The sequence below is a fragment of the Macaca mulatta genome, chromosome X, assembly GCF_049350105.2.
Source record: "Macaca mulatta isolate MMU2019108-1 chromosome X, T2T-MMU8v2.0, whole genome shotgun sequence".
Lineage (NCBI taxonomy): Eukaryota > Metazoa > Chordata > Mammalia > Primates > Cercopithecidae > Macaca > Macaca mulatta.
In genome coordinates this window covers 125538624-125557484 of record NC_133426.1, presented here as the reverse complement: position 1 = coordinate 125557484, position 18861 = coordinate 125538624, and the positions used below count along the sequence as shown (strand labels likewise).

Here is an 18861-nt window from a genome sequence, read left to right as displayed (position 1 = left end):
CAAAAGACATTATTTCATTCTTTGTTATGCCTGAGTAGTATCACATTTTCTTTAGTTGATTTTCCATATCATGGAAGTGGTTTGGAGTGCAGTCAGCTATTCTCAGCGCCATATGCTGGGTATGAAACCACTAGATGGAGCTAGGGATGCAGCAGATAGTGAGGGAAGAAAGGCAGCGAGGGGCCCTTCCATCTGGGGATCAAAGTGAGTTCCTTAGAAAAGTACTAGAAGAAAGGAGAGGAGTAATCTGTACAACTACTACCTTGTGCTTGACATTTTCTTTATCTACTCATAGGATGATGGGCGCTTAGGTTGATTCCATATCCTTGCAATTGTGAATTGTGCTTCAATAAACATATGTGTGCAGGTGTCTTTTTGATATAATGACTTCTTTTCCTTTGGGTAGATACTCAGTAGTGGGATTGCTGGATTGAATCATAGATCTATTTTTAGTTCTTTGGGAAATTTCCATACTGTTTTCCACAGAGTTTGCACTAATTGACATTCCCACCAGCAGTGTGTAAGTATTCTCTTTTTATCACATTCATCCCACCATCTATTGTTTTTTGACTTTTTCATAATGGCCATTCTGGCTGAGGTAAGATGATATCACATTGTGTTTCAATTTGCATTTCCCTAGTGATTAGTGATATTGAGCATTTTTCATATGTTTGTTGTCCATTTGTATATCTTCTTTTGAGAACTGTTTATTCATGTCCTTTGCCCACTTTTTAATGGATTATTATAGTTTATTGTCACCTGGCTTCACTCTTTCTGTTAAGTTCCTGTGTTGCTTCTTGGAAAAAGCTCACAGCAAGAATATCTACATACTATTTTGTCTTTCCAAGTGGGAGAGACACGCTAACAATGTCTCCAATCTGCATCTTGGAAATAAAAACAACTAGGATTGTTTTAATATGAGGGTAGAAAAAAAGAAGAAAAAGGGGCCATAATCTTGCCTCCCAGATAACTCCTATTGACCCCTCCTTAAAAGCAAAGAATATGGCCGGGCACAGTGGCTCATGCCTGTAATCCCAGCACATTGGGAGGCTGAGGCAGGCGGGTCACAAGGTCAGGAGTTTGAGACCAGCCTGACCAACATGGTGAAACACCATCTCTACTAAAAATACAAAAGTTATCCGGACGTGGTGTCATGTGTCTGTAATCCCAGCTACTCAGGAGGCTGAGGCAGGAGAATTGCTTGAACCTGAGAGTCAGAGGTTGCAGTGAGCCAAGATCGTGCCACTGCAGCCTGGTATGAGGTATGAATTCAAAGTGTGAAATTTGTCTTTTGGGTAGAGTGTAAAATAGAGCCATAATTAATTTTCAATTTCACTCCAGCCTGGGCGACAGAACAAGATTCCGTCTAAAAAAACAAAACAAAACAAAACAAAAAAACAAAAAAAACCCCAAAAAACCCAAAGCAATACATGCACATGATATGAAATTTCAAGTAGTTCAGATAAATATTATGTAGAAAATAGAAATGCTAATTAGAAAGTAAAAAATTCCATTCCTCCTTCCCTAGTCAGTTTCTCCAAAGGTAGTCATTGTTACAGGTTCAAAATTTGCCTTCTGATGTGTCTCACACTGAATGGTGGACCAGACTATTGGTAAAAAGGTGATAAGCCAACCCTGGAATCAGTTTCTAGAGCTAGGATTTCTCTTTGGCTTAAAAATGTCCAATTGCAGAAACCTAATAGTGACCAAGTTGCCCTCTGTCTTCCGAATAGCTGCTTCCTCATACTAGGAAATTCAGTAGCAAATAGGTACCATTGGGCCAGGGCACAGTATTCTTATTTTAGGAAGTCAAAGTCACATGTATTTCTCCTTTCCTTATTTCTGTTTGGTGCAGATTCCTCAAGCCAGGAACAGAACAACAAAACTGAGATGTATGATAAGAAGACAACAGACCAGGCTCCAAACACTGATGCTTCTGGGAGTCAGAGCTATCCAATGTCAGCAGCATATGGAAGAAGACAGAGAAGAAAAGGAGCAAGTATTTCAGGATTGAGTGAGTGTGAATTCAAAGGAAGAAGCCTTAAACAATCCAGTGAAGGGTATGGCCTGGGCGATAGAGCTGGGTCTTCGCCTACCAATAAGACTGCCAGGAATGTCCCATTCTTGCACTTGTCCTTGGAGAAGGACAACATGGAGCAGCCTACAACTCCACAACCAGAAACCACTACCCCTCAGGGGTTGCTTTCAGATAAAGATGACATGGGAAGGAGAAATGATGGCGTAGATTTCGGATCCAGAAAAGCATCAGCAGCGCAGCCCATACCTGAAAACATGGACAATTCCATGGTTAGTGATCCACAACCATACCATGAAGATGTGGCTTCTGGAGCTGAGAAGACAGAAGCCAGAGCTTCTCTTTCACTGATGGTAGAAAGTCTTTCTACAACCCAAGAGGAAGCCATTCTCTCAGTAGCAGCAGAGGCTCAGGTGTCTATGAATCCTTCTCATATCCAGTTAGAAGATAAAGAAGCTTTCAGCTTTGATTCACGGAAGGCCCAATCCAAAATGGAGTCAGCCCAGGATGTTCAAACTACCTGCAAAGAAAAGCCTTCTGGAAATGTTCACCAGGCCTTTACAGCAAGTGTTTTGGGTATGACAAGTATTACAGCCAAAGGAGATGTTTATGCCAAGACTCTGCCTCCCAGAAACCTTTTTCAGTCCTCAAGGAAGCCTGATGCTGAAGAAGTCTCCTCAGATTCAGAGAATATTCTTGAGGAGGGGGATGGTTCTGAAGAACTGGCTCATGGTCACTCTTCCCAGTCCTTGGGGAAGTTTGAAGATGAACAAGAAGTCTTCTCAGAATCAAAAAGTTTTGTTGAGGACTTGAGCAGCTCTGAGGAGGAGCTGGACCCCAGATGCCCCTCCCAGGCTTTAGAAGAGCCTGAAGATGAAGAAGTCTTCACAGAATCAAGCAGTTATGTTGAAAAGTACAACAGTTCTGAGGATTGCAGCAGCTCAGAGGAAGACCTGCCTCTCAGACACCCTGCTCAGGCCTTGGGAAAGCCCAAAGACCAACAAGAAGTCTCCTCTGCTTCAAATAATACTCCTGAAGAGCAGAATGCTTCCACACAGCAGCTGCCTTCCAGATGCCCTTCTCAGCCCATTATGAGTCCTACTGTTCAGCAACAAGTCCCCACCAGTTCAGTGGGCACTTCTGTAAAACAGAGTGGTTCCGTGGAGCCAATCCCTCCAAGACACCCTTTCCAGCCATGGGTGAACCCTAAAGTGGAGCAAGAAGTTTCCTCATCTCCAAAGAGCATGGCTGTTGAAGAGAGCATTTCTGTGAAGCTTCTGCCTCCTAAACTTCTTTGCCAGCCCTTGATGAATCCTAAAGTTCAACAAAACATATTCTTAGGTTCAGAGGATGTTGCTGTTGAGAGAGTCATTTCTGTGGAGCCACTGCTCCCCAGATATTCTCCTCAGTCCTTGACAGATCCTCAAATCTGGCAAATCTCAGAAAGCACAGCTGTTGAGGAAGGCACTTATGTGGAGTCGCTGCCTCCCAGATGCCTTTCCCAGCCCTCGGAGAGGCCTAAGTTCCTAGACTCAATGAGTACTTCTGCAGAATGCAGCAGTCCTGTGGCGCCAACACCTTCCAAATACACTTCCCAGCCATGGGTGACCCCTAAATTTGAGGAACTGTATCAACTCCCTGCACATCCAGAAAGCACTACTGTTGAAGAGGACATTTCTAAGGAGCAGCTGCTTCCCAGATATCTTTCCTGGTTTACTGTGGGAAATAAAGTCCAGCAACTGTCCTCAGATTTCGAGAGGGCTGCTGTTGAGGCAGGCATTTCTGGGAGCCCAGTGCCTCCCCAATACGCTACCCAGTTCTTAAAGAGGTCTAAAGTTCAGGAAATGACCTCATATCTAGAGAAAATGGCTGTTGAAGGCATTTCTAAGAAATCACGGATTCCCAGGCGTCCAACCCAGTCATTCGTGAAATTTATGGCACAGCAAATCTTTTCAGAGAGCTCTGCTCTTAAGAGGGGCAGTGAAGTGGCACCTCTGCCTCCCAATCTTCCTTCCAAATTTTTGTCGAAGCCTAAAATCAAGCACCAAGTTTTCTCAGATTCAGGGAGTGCTAATCCTAAGGGAGGCATTTCTTCAAAGATGCTACCTATGAAGCACCCTTTACAGTCCTTGGGGAGGCCTGAAGACCCACAGAAAGTTTTCTCACGTTCAGAGAAAGCTCCTGGGAAGTGCAGCAGTTTTAAAGAGCAGCTGTCTCCCAGACAGCTTTCCCAGGCCTTGAGGAAACCTGAGTATGAGCAAAAAGTCTCCTCTGCTTCTGCCAGCTCTCCTAAAGAGTGGAGGAATTCTAAAAAGCAGCTGCCTCCCAAACATTCTTCCCAAGCCTCAGATAGGTCTAAATTCCAGCCACAGATGTCATCAAAGGGCCCAGCAAATGTACCTGTAAAGCAGAGCAGCGGTGAGAAGCACCTGCCTCCAAGTAGCCCTTTCCAGCAACAGGTTCATTCAAGTTCTGTGAATGCTGCTGCTAGGCGGTCTATTTTTGAGAGCAATTCTGACAACTGGTTCCTACGAAGAGATCAAGCTTTTGCAAACAAAACCAATAAATTCAGCCAAGGTTCCAAACACCCCATAAAGAGCATCCCGGCCCCTGCTACCAAACCTGGGAAGCTCACCACTGCCCCTGCTGGGCAAACATCCACTTCTGGGGACATTTGCTCTAAGAAAGAAGATCTTGAGAGTGGTGATGGTAATAATAACGAGCATGCAAACCTATCCAACCAGGATGATGTTGAAAAGCTTTTTGGGGTTCGACTGAAAAGAGCCCCTTCCTCACAGAAGTATAAGAGTGAGAAACAAGATAACTTCAACCAGCTTGCTTCAGTGCCCTCGGGCCCAATTTCATCCTCTGTAGGCAGGGGGCATAAAATCACAACAAGCACTTCCCAGGGGCTCCTGGAGGCTGCAGGGAACCTCACCAAAATATCTAATGTTGCAGAGAAGCAACAGAGCAGGCCCAAATCTGAAAGCATGGCCAAGAAGCAACCTGCTTGCAAGATCCCAGGTAAGGCTTTTATCTCTCCAGATGGCAAGTAGATATCACGTGGAAAGAAGAACTGGAAAGCAAAGCCTTGAATGGGCATTAAAGTCTATTCTAGCCTTGCTTACTGAATTGTGGCTTTGACAGGGCTGGCTTATGGGTTTGGGAGCAAAATAGTGCCCCATTCTAGATTTAATAGATTTGGAGGTAGTTAATTTTGAGTTTTCCCTTTCCCAATGGGGTCCCCCTCTGGACATCCATCTACATTCCACAGTAGACACATGACCATCTCCCCATTCCCTCTTCCTCACCCTCTGCACACCTTACGTTTGGATGGAATTTTATGCTTTTCTCAAAATACGTTTACATGCATTAAGCCCCTCCGTAACACCATGTGGATTTTTAAAGCCAACTCATTAGTAGAACATTATATTCAGTCTCTCAGCCTGAAATCTTAATTTGCCATAAATGTCTCTTCGCTCACCTGAAATATCTAAGAATTCAGAGCTAGGCGATCTTTTGGGCACTAATGTCTCCCAAAACCTTTGGACTTTCACACTCCATCCTTGGGAAAGTCTTTTATATTCCTGTAACCACACTTACGTAACCACACACTTGTACGAGGGACTATGAAGTAACAAATACTCTAAGATTTTTCTAGGAGTTAGAGGAATGGCATCAATGGCCTGAGCCTCTGGCATCCTTGGGATTTTCCCAGCCCACCCCTGGCAAGTGTTTCCTACCCTGATTTGCAGATGAGATGAGGGATGGACAAGGGAAGGGTCCAGTAAAGGGACAGGATGCCCACTTTTAAGTACAGCTTCTTTACTACCCAAGGAATTCCTGCCTTGCCAAGTTGTAGGGAGGGCCCAAAAAAAGGGGGGCCTTCTCTGGTTGATATCTGTTTATTTTCCTTTGGCAATTAACAAGGGTCCCATTTGGGTTATTATTGTGGGTAAGCCCCAGCCAGGCTCAAGACCCTGCCTGCCTTGCTTCAGTTCTAACTCCTTTCATTTCTTTCTCAGGAAAGCCTGATGGTCAACAGTCAGATTATGCTGTCTCAGAGCCAGTTTGGATAAATATGGCAAAGCAGAAGCAGAGGAGTTTCAAGGCCCACATTCCTATGAAAGAGCTGAAAACTAAGAGCAGAGCTGGAGCCAATGCTGAGCCTAAGGAGCCTAAATATGGGGTAGGACCTGGGGTAGCCAAGAAAACACTCCAAAAAGGTTGCTGGAATCACTCATTAGGCTTCTATTGGGAACTTTGTGGACATGCAGCTCCCCCTCTCTTTGGGAGCATTAATCAAGGCAGGAGGAGTCTTTAGGGAAAGACTTGCTTTGCATTTATACAAATATGCCCTGCTTTTATGCTCTTAAAGGGTTTGTGCAGGCCAGGTGTGGTGGCTGATGCTTATAATCCCAGCACTCCGGGAGGCCAAGGCAGGTGGATTCCTTGAGCTCAGGAGTTCAAGACCAGCTTGAGCAACATGCTGAAACTCCATCTTTACTAAAAATACAAAAACATAGCTGGGTGTGGTGGCATGCACTGACATTCCCAGCTACTGAGGTGGGAGGCTGAGGTGGGAGGATCGCTTGATCCCAGGCATGGAGGCTGTAGTGAGTCAAGATCACGCCACTACACTCTAGCCTGGGTGACAGAGCGAGATCCTTTCTCAAAAGTGCATGTGCGTGTGGGGGGGTGTTGTGTAAAGTCATGAATATAGAGAGATCTACAAAACAAATCCTGCCCTCAATATTCTAAAGCAAGGTTCCACAAAATTGGTTGAGAAATAAGGAGTAAGTCATTTTATTTTATTTTTTATTTTTTATTTCCATAAAAAAGGAAATTCTTTATTTCCATAAAAAAAAGGTTTGGGGGGAACAGGTGGTATTTGTTTACATGAGTAAGTTATTTGATGGTGATTTGTGAGATTTTGGTGCACTGTAACCCAATTCATAGTATTTTAACTCAATTCATAGTATTTTAACCCAATTCATAGTATTTTCCCTCACTGCCTTCTCACCCTTTCCTTCAGAGTCCCCAAAGTCCATTGTAACATTCTTATGCCTTTGCATCCTCATAGCTTAAAAAAATACCTAAAGGTAATAACTGGGGTAAGAGTTGAGTGATTACCTTTACAGATATTTTATGCCTATCTATCTATCTATACACATGTTTATAAATGGAATCAAACTATAAATACTGGTTTTTTTTTTCATTTAACATTTTATTTCTGGGCACTTTTCCATATTAGTACAAAACAAGTTCCCTTTCTGTGTTTGATGTTTGGATTTCTACATATTGATTTGGTTTGGTGTGGCACCTACCTGTAAGTTATAAAATGTGATGTGGTAAACTAGGCTAACTACCACATGTGGGTAAGAGCTGATGGGATGATGCCTTTCTCCTCTTATCAAACCTGCAGAAAACTGACTCAAGGAAACATACCAGATTCGCATATCAAGAGATATGTCTAAGCTCCTATACTTTTAAGTGCTTACTAAATTTGTTGAAGGACCATGCAAGGACCTGTGTAACTCTTTGCTTTAAAGGTCTTTTCTTTTTCATTGTTAGTATTTACACGGGGACAGGATCACACAGGGGTAAAGTCCACCTTTATTAAAGCTTTTTTTTTTTTTTTTGAGACAGGTTCTCACTCTGTCATCCTAGCTGGAGTGCAGTGGCACAATCACAACTTACTGCAGTGTCAACCTCCCAGGCTCAATTATCCTTCCCCTTCATCCCCGCCATAGTAGCTGCGACTATAGGCACTATAGGTATGCGCCACCATGCCCAGCTAATTTTTAATATTTTTGTAAATATGGGTCTCACTATGTTGCTCAGGCTGGTCTTGAACTCCTGGGCTCAAGTGGTCCTCCTGCCTGAGCCTCACAAAGTGCTGGGATTATAGTCCACTGCTCTCAGCCTGATTAAAGCTTTTGTCAGGAGAGATAGATTAGTGTATATAAACTCACTAATTTAGACCAATTATGAAGAGGTTAATTTGAAAAGAATAAACTGCAGAATTTTGGAAAGACCTACAGGTATATTACTTTCTAATGTGAGAAATGCTTCAAGTCATATGTCAGCTAGTTTTGAAAAGTAGAAATCTTATGGAACTCACTTGAATGAATTGATCAGATTTGTTTGCAACTACCATGTTCTGTTAGCTTGCTGTTAAGTGTTGGTAAAGTGCTAAGGAAAAGGTTGTTCTCAAGTTAAATAATTCTCTTGTTAACCTGCTTTCACTATTTGTAAAATTAAACAGCTCTTTCTTTCTGGTCTGAAAGGTGGTAAACTTGAGCCAGCTTAGGTTTTGTGAACCTAAATTTCAAGCCAAAAGTCTCAATGCTATTTCTCTCCTTATCTATCTATATATCTCTAATCTTTCCTTTTGGATACTGTTAAACTCATAGTACCCAGGACAGGGCTTGCACTCTATGGTCCTCTGAATAAGCAATCTGCCATTTTAATGTCAGAACTTACAAGCTTTCTGTTTTCATTTTTGTATTAAAGGGAGCTGGCCCTGAAAATGAAAACCAACCTAAAAAGATTTTCACTTCCAGTGTCCATAAACAGGAGAAGAGAGCACAGATGAAGCCACCTAAGCCTACAAAATCAGGTAAAAGCATACATCCCGACCACTCGGAAAACAGCCCCGGCAAAATGTTGTGAAACTTTTGCAATTTCAAGCTCAGGTAATATTTGTCTCTTACCTCCCAAGTCAGCTTAATGATTTCTCGCGTGGCTCTTTAATTAGATACAGCTTATTTTAGAAAAATCTAATTATTTTGACTAATACAAGTCCAGTGTATAACTTTCATAGGGTCTTCCAGTCTTTTGCCTCATCAGAGAAGCTGTCTAGGCACAAAACTGTGGTCACTCACTGAAACATTCTTCTGATTGGGTATGCAAGAGGAAAGTACCGAGTCACTTTCCAGTTCATAGCAAAGCGGTGTTTTCTCACTTTCTACATCTCCAACGAAACTGTTGAAAATAATTCACTCTAAAGGCCCAATGATATTCAATTGTTTTTAATTATTTAGAAGGCTTGTTTAAGCCTCTCTGTATTCTGAGCAGGGATGTGTAAGTGGTGAGGAAATGTTGACAGCTGAGAGGAATACTCTGCTGGGATATAATAAAATGTGATCTCACCAGAAAGAGTTGTGTGCTAGAGAGAATTTTTTCAGCAGGAGCAGGGGAGTGGAGGATGGATTTATATTGAACCATCTTTGTCCTCTCCCTTAATCCCGCTCATGAAGAAATTAGACCAGGAATTCAGGAACCCATTTTCTGGCCATGAAATAGCAGCAGCTGACTTACTCACAGCTTTTAATGGCCTCATGGGCACTATACTCCTATCAAGTGAATCACAACTGTCACTGTGCACCAGAATCACCTGGTGAGTTTTTAAAAAAATTACAGATGGTCCTGGCTCCATCCTTAGAGATTCTAATTCATTTGCTTCAGGAAACGGCACGGGTATTGGCGTTTTTTAAAAGAGCCCTAGGTGATTCTAATGTGTAGCCAGGATTGAGAACCACTGGTTGAGTCTAAGTCACTAAGTCAATTGACGATAAGCAGGATGAGGGAGGGAGTGGAATTAGGAGTAGGGAGGTAGTCTGCTTGGCTGGGGTAGTTGGGTTAGTACAATATTATTTACCATCAACTTTTACTGGGTGCATCTATTGAGTCATCAATCAATTCATTTCACATGAAATCATGAATTGGCAAACACAAATAACATTACCTTATTTGAAATTTTAGAAACTAAGCAGATACAGTATGTTTCCCTCTGGTCTCAGTTCAAAGATGTAAGACAATCCAGTAATAACCACCCAAAGATTGGCAGTTATAGGCACAGGTATTACCTCCCAGGCCTTCCCATGCCCAGGGCCCTGTGGCTATAGCCATGTTGATTTTACACCTTTGACATATCACACATGGCATCACACAGGCCCTAACTTTTAGAAGTCTGGCACCAAAGGGAGAAGGGTTTAGAAAGCACTAGAGCAGGGGGATCAGAGGAAGCCTGAAAGGAGGAAACATTTTGGCATTCCATAAACAACATACCCCAATATCTCTGGGATTCCTTATTGCTTGTGTGTTATTTGCTTTGGTTCCAGTTGGATTTGAAGCTCAGAAGATACTGCAAGTGCCTGCCATGGAAAAAGAAATCAAACGATCTTCAATTCTCCCAGCCAAGTTCCAGAAGCCAGTAGAGCCAGTTGAGCCTGTCTGGTTCTCCCTGGCCAGGAAGAAAGCCAAAGCATGGAGCCACATGGCAGAGATGATGCAATAAAGAGCCCTTGTGTGGAGCATCAGCATTTTTAAAAAAATTTTTATTTTTTTGAGACGGAGTCTCGCTGTGTTACCCAGACTGGAATGCAGTGGCGCGATCTCCGCTCACTGCAAGCTCCGCCTCCTGGGTTCACGCCATTCTCCCGCCTCAGCCTCCCCAGTAGCTGGGACTATAGGCAGCCGCCATCATGCCCGGCTAATTTTGTTTTCGTATTTTTAGTAGAGACGGGGTTTCACCATGTTGGCCAGGATGGTCTCGATCTCCTGACCTTGTAATCCGCCCACCTCAGCCTCCCAAAGTGCTGGGATTATAGGTGTGAGCCACCGCGCCTGGCCAAGCATCAGCATTTTAAATGATAATTGCTAATAGCTGTATTAATTCTATGTAGTGATCTTTTTACTGTGACCAGTTTTATTAAGCAAAATAAGTATTAAGCAAAATAAGAATGTATTAAGCAAAATAAGAATTTATTAAGCAAAATAGCCTTAGAAATGTGAATTAAAACATAATTATTTGAATGAAATAAATGCCATGAATGCTTAACCTTCCATATAGCCACTGCCAGCACCCAGAAACCCAGCATTTCCTCTATTAAAACTATGGAAAACATTTGCACTGCTGTAGAATTGCAAAATCTTTAACTTTGGAATGGAAACATTCAGATGATTTGACCCAAAGATTGGCCTTTAGGTTTTATGAGCCTAGATAGATGCTGCAATTATTTGGTTGTTGCTCCAAACTTTGCAAAGACTCCTAAAAGAGATGGTGGAAGTGAAAATTCTGGGTCTCCAAGAAAATTTCTGCACAGCCTATCACCCCTTGACACATCTTCTCTGTGTCCCTGGGGGCCCCTGATGCTTTCTCCTTGGGTGATAGTAACACGCAGAGCACTTACACAAAACTCCCTCTTTGGACATGCCTCACATCAACCTGTCACAGGCCTGGCTGCAGCGAGCACCTCCCTATGACGCAGAATGCTTCTTGGGAATTATCTTACTCCTCTGGATAGTGAGTCCATCAGTGTTTTGCTTCTTGTCCCAATACTACCGTGACCCTCTCTGATCGCACAGAAATCACTGTCTATCACATATATACTGTTAAGCACTGAAGACCCTATTGAAATTAGAGTTCTACAGATGCCAAAAGCTGTACTTTCCATCAGGCATATGGCAAGCTTACTGCCTCAATGCACATCTGGGGCCACTGGAACTCCTTCCTCTCTGGTTCCAGCCTTAAGGTGGAGAACTCCATGTAGCTTCTTGTCCTTTTCCCTCAGCTATCTTTGCTTCACAAGGTTTTAGCCCAAAGCAAGAGCGCAATCCCAAAGCCACTGAGAAATGAACTTTCTGCTACCTGGAAGCGTTAAGTGAGTAAATCAGCTTTTCCGCACCCTCATTCCTAGGGGCACACACCTCAAAAGTTACTAGGCTGGAGAGACACTACCTTCCAGTGACCCACTCATCTCCCAGCCATGGAGAAGAGGGAAGACCAAAAAGGGAGAGTGAGAAAGAGAATGAGAGGGATGGTCAGCTATGAGGGGTGGGGGCAAGTAGCCTGCAAATGTTGATGCCTCCCTTCCCATCTTGCCACACAGTCTTTTTCTTTTGTAGCACAGCCTCCGTTAAGAACTCCTCAGCTAAGAATGAAGATGTAGGCACCTTTACCCCCAGAGCCAGTTCCTTAATTGGCTGGCTTTCTGAGATGCAGACCACCCTAGAATCTCATCTAGGTTCACTAGAAGTTGGTTAAATCTTCCTTTCTATGTCTTTCCCTTCATTCCATCCCCCAAACCCACCAAACACTAAGGGAGGCTCCCTTTGGATGTCTGGGGGGTAAACCTAGCTCGTTTTTCTAGGAGACCCAGAAGTGACTTCTCAGTATAGTTATCACTGTGTCTGCCTCTGTTACACTGTGTTGCTTTGCTTAAACAGAAATGAAGACCTGGACATCTGACTGTGCCTTTATATTCTGAGTGGGGTGCTGCCCCATGCAAAAAAATCCAGAGAGGTAGTGAGGTGTCGGAGCTAAACACTTGGTGCTGGGTTTTGCTGATGCTGGTATAATGTGACACAGTACAATTACATGCTAAATGTTGCATTTTCTCTATATAACATCTATTTTTCCTGATACCGTGCCTTTGCCATTTTGATAATGCTATTTTGATTGAGTGAATTTTATTTCCTTTGTATTCCCATAGTGAACAATATATTAAGGTAGATGCCCTTTATCTGGGTACTCCTGGTAGATTAGCTGTTACATCTCCCTTCCCTTTTTCACAATGAACCTGTATTCAGTTATTCTCACTCTGAGAACTCTCCAATAACAATTTCTTTTCCACAATTAACAACACAGCTGTTACACCTCCCTTCCTTTTTTTCACAGTGAACCTGTATTCAGTTATTCTCACTCTGAGAACTCTCCAATAACAATTTCTTTTCCACAATTAACAACACAGCTGTTACACCTCTCTTCCTTTTTTCACAGTGAACCTGTATTCAGTTATTGTCACTCTGAGAACTCTTCAATAACAATTTCTTTTCCACAGTTAACAACAAAGCTCTGTTTTTAAATGAAGAGATTAAGTTCTTTATAAATGCCTAAAGGCACATTCTGACAAGTTTTCTACTTCTTTAGCTTTTTTGATTTATGATATATGCAAAGCAAATAAATTTAATAAAGCCTATTCTGTAGTCCATCTCTGTCTGTGACATGGGACGGGAAATCAGATAGGATATTGACAATTCAGAGCTGAAGGTTGTCAGAGAAGTAAAATGTTCTTAAGAGGTGGTGCTGAGAATAAAGGGAGTCCACGCAGGTGTGCCTGACCAAGCTGATGGCTTTCAGGTGCGCACTGATATTTGGTATGGGGGAGAAGGGCCATTGAAGAGGTTTTGGGTTTGAACACCTGGAGAATAAAGAGGGGGTGTGGTTGGGGTGGGGAGCAGAAGAGACAAGGTGATTGGTGGTTGCACTCTAACCTGCGTCAGGGACAAAGTCCAAGTCCTATAGCAAGATGGGCTACTGGAACAAGCACTTTTCAGAAGCAAGGGGCCCTACTGTGCTCAGGTAACAAAGTGGCATGGAGAGAGAAAGGGAAAGGGGTTATAGGCCAGCTATTGACCCTGGTTCATCTGTAACATGTTCAGGGTTTAGAACAAGAGTTCAACTTGGGATCCACATACCATATGTCTAAGTATTTGAAATATTTAAATAAACAAATATAGCATGTTTTATTTAATGGTTTATCTCCTTCCATGACAAATGTACGTTCATAATGACCTCAAAGGCCAGGTTGGGTTCTAGAATTCTCAGCCTCCTGTAAGTCCTGCCCCAGTGATGTGGGAAGAACTACTCCCCTTTCCCCTCCCGCTTTAGAAATATTTCACACCTACACAAAATTGTAGAAAACATTACTATAAACATCCATGCATCTACTATTCAGCTTAAGAAATGTAACATTACAAATATAGTTGATGCCTGCTGTGGAGCCTTCTCTACTAGAATGCCCCTCCCTTTCTTTCCCTGAGAGGTAACTACCATCTCAAATGTACTTGTCTTTCTGTATGCTACACTTGTATGCATCTCTTACATGCACACCTTTTAGTCTCTCTATATGTACCCACAATCAATTTATGGTGATCATTTGTATGTTTTCTTCGAAGTCATACACATGGTATCATGTTTGTATCCTTTTGGACCCAACTTTTTCTTTATGCATTTTTCCCCCTAGGCCTCAGCCCCTGTGAATTCTAGTCTCCTCCCCAGCCCATCCCTTGCTGTCCCTTTCAGTTTACCTGAAACAGCCCCGAGCCAGTGAATTAACCCTGGCTCTACAGGAGGTGCTGAACTTCTTCCTCTGTTGCCTGAAACCAGTGGTTCTCAAACCTTAGTGTTCATCAGAAGTCCCTGGGGGTCTTGTTAAAACACAGATTGCTGACTCCACCCTAGATTTTCAGATTCCGTAGGTCTTGGGTGGAGTCTGAGAATTCCCAGGTAATGCTGATGACGCTGCTTGGGGGCCAAACTTTGAGAACCACTGCTCCAAATCAAAGTCTGGGCCCAAGCTCAGCAATACCATGTGGCTTCTAGGTAACCTGGGCCATCCATGAAGTTTTCTTCAAAACCATGCTCTAGAGCAGTATTGTCCAATAGACATATAATGTGATCTACATGGGTAATTCTAAATGTTCTAGTAGCCACATTAGAAAATAAAAAGAAACCAACAAAAACTTTAATATTTCATTTTAATTCAAGTATTATCATCTCAACATGTAATCAGTATGAAAATCATTAGTAAGATATGCAATATTATTTTCACACTTACAGACATATTAATAAGACTAGCCATATTACAAGCGCTCAGCGGCCACAACGTTACTAGTGACTAAGGTAGTAGACAGCACAGCTCTAAAGACTTGAGCCCCATCTCTCTCTTTTCAAAAATGGTTTTAAACTTGACATTTTAATTGACTTTTGGCTGCAGTAAAATAATTTAAAACAATCTTACCAAATGGTGGAAAGTAATATCTTTCAGTGAAGGTATGGTGGGCCAAAACAAAGAGGTAAAAGAGAGATTTGAGTCAGAATTATTTATTGAAAAATCTCCCCATGTTTCAATTTATTCATTTAAAACAAACTCTTATTTTTAACTTGAACAAACACTGTCAAATATATTTGTGAAAGATAAAAGTTAGATGTCACTAGATACCACGTTTGAGGTAAAGAACTTTGGAATGATATGTGTTAAAATTCTCGCAGGCATCTGAATAAAATAAAATAAAAACAATGAACAGCAGAGTCTTCTTTCTTCATCTTCTTACTATTCTTCCCAACTACAGAATGAAATGAGAAAAAAATAAACAATGGTACATTAAGCAGCACCAGTGACTTTCTAAATAGAAGAAAATGGCCAGCTCTGTGTATATCTGCAACATTTGTGTGCTATATCTTAAACAAGCAGAGAAGAACACCTTTTCCTTTTGTAACTCGCAAGCTTAGATATCAGGGTGCTTGTGGAACTGATGGTTCCAGTCAAATGATCACACCAACCTTGTCTCCCTAGCACCAGAAAAGCTTGTTGTTGTTATTTTTACATGAGAGGCAATTCTGGGATTTAAATAAATCTCTCGAGCTTTAACAGCCTGTGCTAGTTCCACAAATGATACTCCCTTACCCTCCCAGACCCTTGGTTTCCATATCTACCATATGAGAAAGAAGCTGTTATGAAATATACAGCTGTGAAAATGCAAAAAAAAAAAGAAAAAATATTAACCATTTAAATATACTCGAAGACAGATATGCCTTAACACTTAATTACACACATTCTTTTCATTTGTCACATAAAATACAAAGATATATAGCTAAACAAATATTTAGGTATTAGTCATTAAATGTGGTCCTACTTGAAATTCTTAGCTTTTTGCTATTTGTAAGTAGTCACTTTGTAAAAGGCATTGAGTTGCCTCCTAGTTACTATGGGAGCCTGCATTTCTGTGGCTAAGTAATGAAGGCCCAACTAATGTGTGGCCCAACAAAGTTAGATGCTGCGTCTGGCAACTGTTTTCTACACAAATATTGGTCTTAGGTAGTAGGTCTGATACATTTGACACTTGTTAGTAGTCCTGCAGCTAGAGGACAAAAGACCTCAACATGAACAAATGAGTAGCCATGAAGTATATTTCAGAACACACTGCAGTTCATATTACTAGGTACATGAATATTCTAGTAACATTTTAAGTAAGTTAAATTGAAGTTTTAAACTAAAACATTTTCTTAATTAATTTACTGGGATTTTTTTTTTAAATAAAACTGTCAGTAACAGGTAAATGCCAGGAATAGTTGAGTGATCCTCAAAGCTATACACAGATACCTGGATTTTCTCAGCTTCCGCTCTGCTGCGTCTAGGTCCCTTTGGAGTTCTTCACCTTGTTTTTCTCATCCTTCTCTTTTTCTTGTTCTTTCTCTTCCTCGCCTGCAGAATCTTGGGCCTTTTCATCCCACTTTTCATGCTGATATTTAGTGACTTCTTTAGTGGAGAATAATAGAGACGTTGGGACCAGACATTCGCAGAAAATATAGCCCAATTTATAACTAGCAGCGGCATCCCGTACTCCACCCTCAGGAGAAGCAGGAGGATAGACTTAACTAAGGAAGGAATAGCTGGCCATCTTCCTACTGGTTTTCACAACAGTTCCATGGACCTCACGTTGCTGCTGCTTGATCATTTCCACAGTGACACTATTTCCCTTTTGTCCAGTAAATATCCCACCCAAAGCTGCTGATTATTTCTAGTTCTTTGGAGAAGAAGAGATTAGAATCATTGTGTCTGATCTCATTCCAAGTGTTTTGGTCAGAACTTGGTTGGGAAAATATTTGTTACCTCAAAAGACAAATTCTATGGTGAAGCTCATTGGTTCCTCACCCCCCTGAATGTTTCATTTTTACCAAGGGCCAATATATCACTTCATCATTTGGGGATCAACTTTCTAAGAATCTTTACACTTTGAAAAGCCATGAACCAAAAAGGATGTCTGCCATTTGCCTGTTCTTTTCTTTCCGGCGTCCCTTCTGTTTCCTGCCGACCTCCCTCTTGAACTCCTGTCTACCCGGCCATTCATCTGTGGGCCCCCCAAATGGCATCGATGATCTCAGATCTCCTATCAAATACAGGTTGGTAGAGGGCAGCATGTTTTCTCAAAATCATAGAGGTCGTTAGAGAATTGGGCTTCGACTCATTGGGACACATTTGGCCTTAAGTTTCAGGAGGGCCCTGACCCAAACTTCACCACCCGAGGCCCCGACCCCCGCTTCACCACCCTCTTCACCAGCTATGCGCGCACCACGGCCCTGCCTGGAACCCTCGGATGCACGGGTCCCTGCCTCCCCGCCACTGCAGGTAGCCCGTTCCTCACCCTCGGGAGCAGCAGCCTCCTCTGTGGCCGGTTCCTCTGCGGCCTCCTCTGCAAGCTCCTCCTCTGCGGCCTCCTCTGCGTGCTCCTCTGAGGCCTCCTCTGCGGACTCTTCTGCAGGCTCCCTGGTCATCTCAGCCTGGTCTGCTGGCACCTCAGGTTCTGGGACCGACGCGGCCTCCTGGAGCAGGCCCAGGCCCTCGCCCTCAGGGCCCATGGCCCCCACGCCCAGCCTCTCACGCACCAGCAACAGTGCGGGCTCATTTGAGCCACTGGGCGCCGCAGTGCGGGGCCTCCGCATCAGGCGGCCGCCACGCATCCCGATCAGGATGTGGTCGTTGTGATAGATGCGGTGGAGAAGGGAGTGGACCATGTCCAGAAACTCCACGCGAAAGCCTATTATGGGGTAGCGACGGGTGGCCGCGACCAAGTCAAAGTTGCCCGCCTCATTCCTCTCTTCCTCCTCCTCCTCCTCCTCCTCCTCCTCCTCCTCCTCTTCCTCCTCCTCCTCTTCCTCCTCCTCCTCCTCCTCCACCATCTCCACTACTATCCTGATCTCTGAGTCTTCCTCGGGGTTCCTGACCACAGGGGCTGCGGCCAAGCCTGCCGCCTGCTCACCCTCCTCCTCCCCGAGGCCTCTCGTGGGCCCTGTGACTCCGGCCACCTCAGCCACGGGCACCATGTCGCCACTGTCGGGGCCAGAGTCACCAGCCTCCCGGTCACCTCCCGCCTCGGCCTGTGCTCTCTCCTGGCTCACTGGGGCCTTCCGGTCCTCTTGGATCGGGTCTTGATCCCCTGTGGCAGACATGACGCCAGTCAGTGCCTCAACTGGGGTGGCGACTAGGCTGAGGCGACGATGGTGAAGTCGGTGGCCTCTGAGGTGGTTGTGGCTGAGGTGAGGTGAGGGTCTGGCTGCTGAGAGAATAAGAGTCTGTCTCCTTACTGAGGGAATAAGAGTCTGTCTCAGAGGACACCCTAAGGTGGGAAGGGCAGGGAGCCAATCCCAGGAGCCTCCTTCCAAGGCTGGCCTGAGAGGACTTAGACAAGGCGGGAAAGATTCCGGTTGGCAAGTGACAGGGGGCGGGACCGGGGAGGGTCAACCAGGGGTTCTCAGTGAGCTCTAAGCTCATTTGCTGAAAACTTCAGATTGACATGCTCTGCGTCCAATGAAGATCAAGGCCCTTAAGCTCTAGGACAACTCAGAATCCAGAACTCCACCTTTTCTTTGAGACCTTAGTGTCCAGGGCTAGCCTTTAGGTCCACACAAGTCCTGTCCTTTTAATTTTACGATTATTAGCAACACTATAGTGGTCCAATGTGGAGGCACCCTGGATTGGGGAAACTTCCGTAAAGGGCAGAGAGGAAAAATTTTAGGTTCTGCAAGGCCCGGAAGCAATATGGAGACTATTATGTAATTACTATCACTAAGTAGGTTTCCTGCCTTCCATAGGACACATACTCCTCTTTGTACCACGAATTTTTTTTTTTTTTTTTTTTTTTTTTTTTTTTTGAGACAGAGTCTTGCTTTGTCGCCCAGGCTGGAGTGCAGTGGCGTGATCTCGGCTCACTGCAAGCTCCACCTCCCAGGTTCACGCCATTCTCCTGCCTCAGTCTCC

The 18861-nt window shown here is 43.6% G+C and overlaps 2 protein-coding genes across 5 annotated transcripts in view; one reads left to right on the top strand and one right to left on the bottom strand.

Annotated features, from left to right (window-relative positions):
• KIAA1210 overlaps nucleotides 1-13020 on the top strand; it is an 80460-nt gene extending 67440 nt beyond the window's left edge. For both annotated transcript variants that reach the window (XM_028841932.2, XM_015128082.3), the window contains exons 9-12: nucleotides 1856-5059; nucleotides 6061-6224; nucleotides 8552-8657; nucleotides 10162-13020. In XM_028841932.2, the coding sequence (XP_028697765.1) occupies nucleotides 1856-5059; nucleotides 6061-6224; nucleotides 8552-8657; nucleotides 10162-10337 (3650 nt within the window). In that variant the 3' untranslated portion in view covers nucleotides 10338-13020. The remainder of the gene's footprint in view (nucleotides 1-1855; nucleotides 5060-6060; nucleotides 6225-8551; nucleotides 8658-10161) is intronic.
• A 3216-nt stretch (nucleotides 13021-16236) lies between these two features.
• CT47C1 (cancer/testis antigen family 47 member C1) lies at nucleotides 16237-18130 on the bottom strand. Of its 3 annotated transcripts, none has more exons than XM_077988767.1 (3): nucleotides 17790-18130; nucleotides 17249-17726; nucleotides 16237-16362 (listed from the first exon to the last, which is right to left on the bottom strand). In XM_077988767.1, the coding sequence occupies exons 1-3, from the start codon at nucleotides 18051-18053 to the stop codon at nucleotides 16238-16240; spliced, it is 867 nt and encodes a 288-aa protein (XP_077844893.1). In that variant the 5' UTR covers nucleotides 18054-18130; the 3' UTR covers nucleotide 16237. The 3 variants fall into 3 exon arrangements, with proteins under 3 accessions (XP_077844893.1, XP_028697764.1, XP_077844892.1); XM_028841931.2 differs by having other exon boundaries at nucleotides 17249-17723; XM_077988766.1 differs by having other exon boundaries at nucleotides 17195-18130.
• Between the last annotated feature and the right edge of the window lie 731 nt (nucleotides 18131-18861).

Bases quoted from the DNA above. Each gene is read 5' to 3' on its own strand.
- CT47C1 (XM_077988766.1), bottom strand. From the start codon at position 18,053: ATGTCTGCCACAGGGGATCAAGACCCGATCCAAGAGGACCGGAAGGCC. The intron at 16,363-17,194 runs GTTCCAGGCAGG...TCTCCACTAAAG, and splicing joins AGGGACCCGTGCATCCGAGG to AAGTCACTAAATATCAGCAT.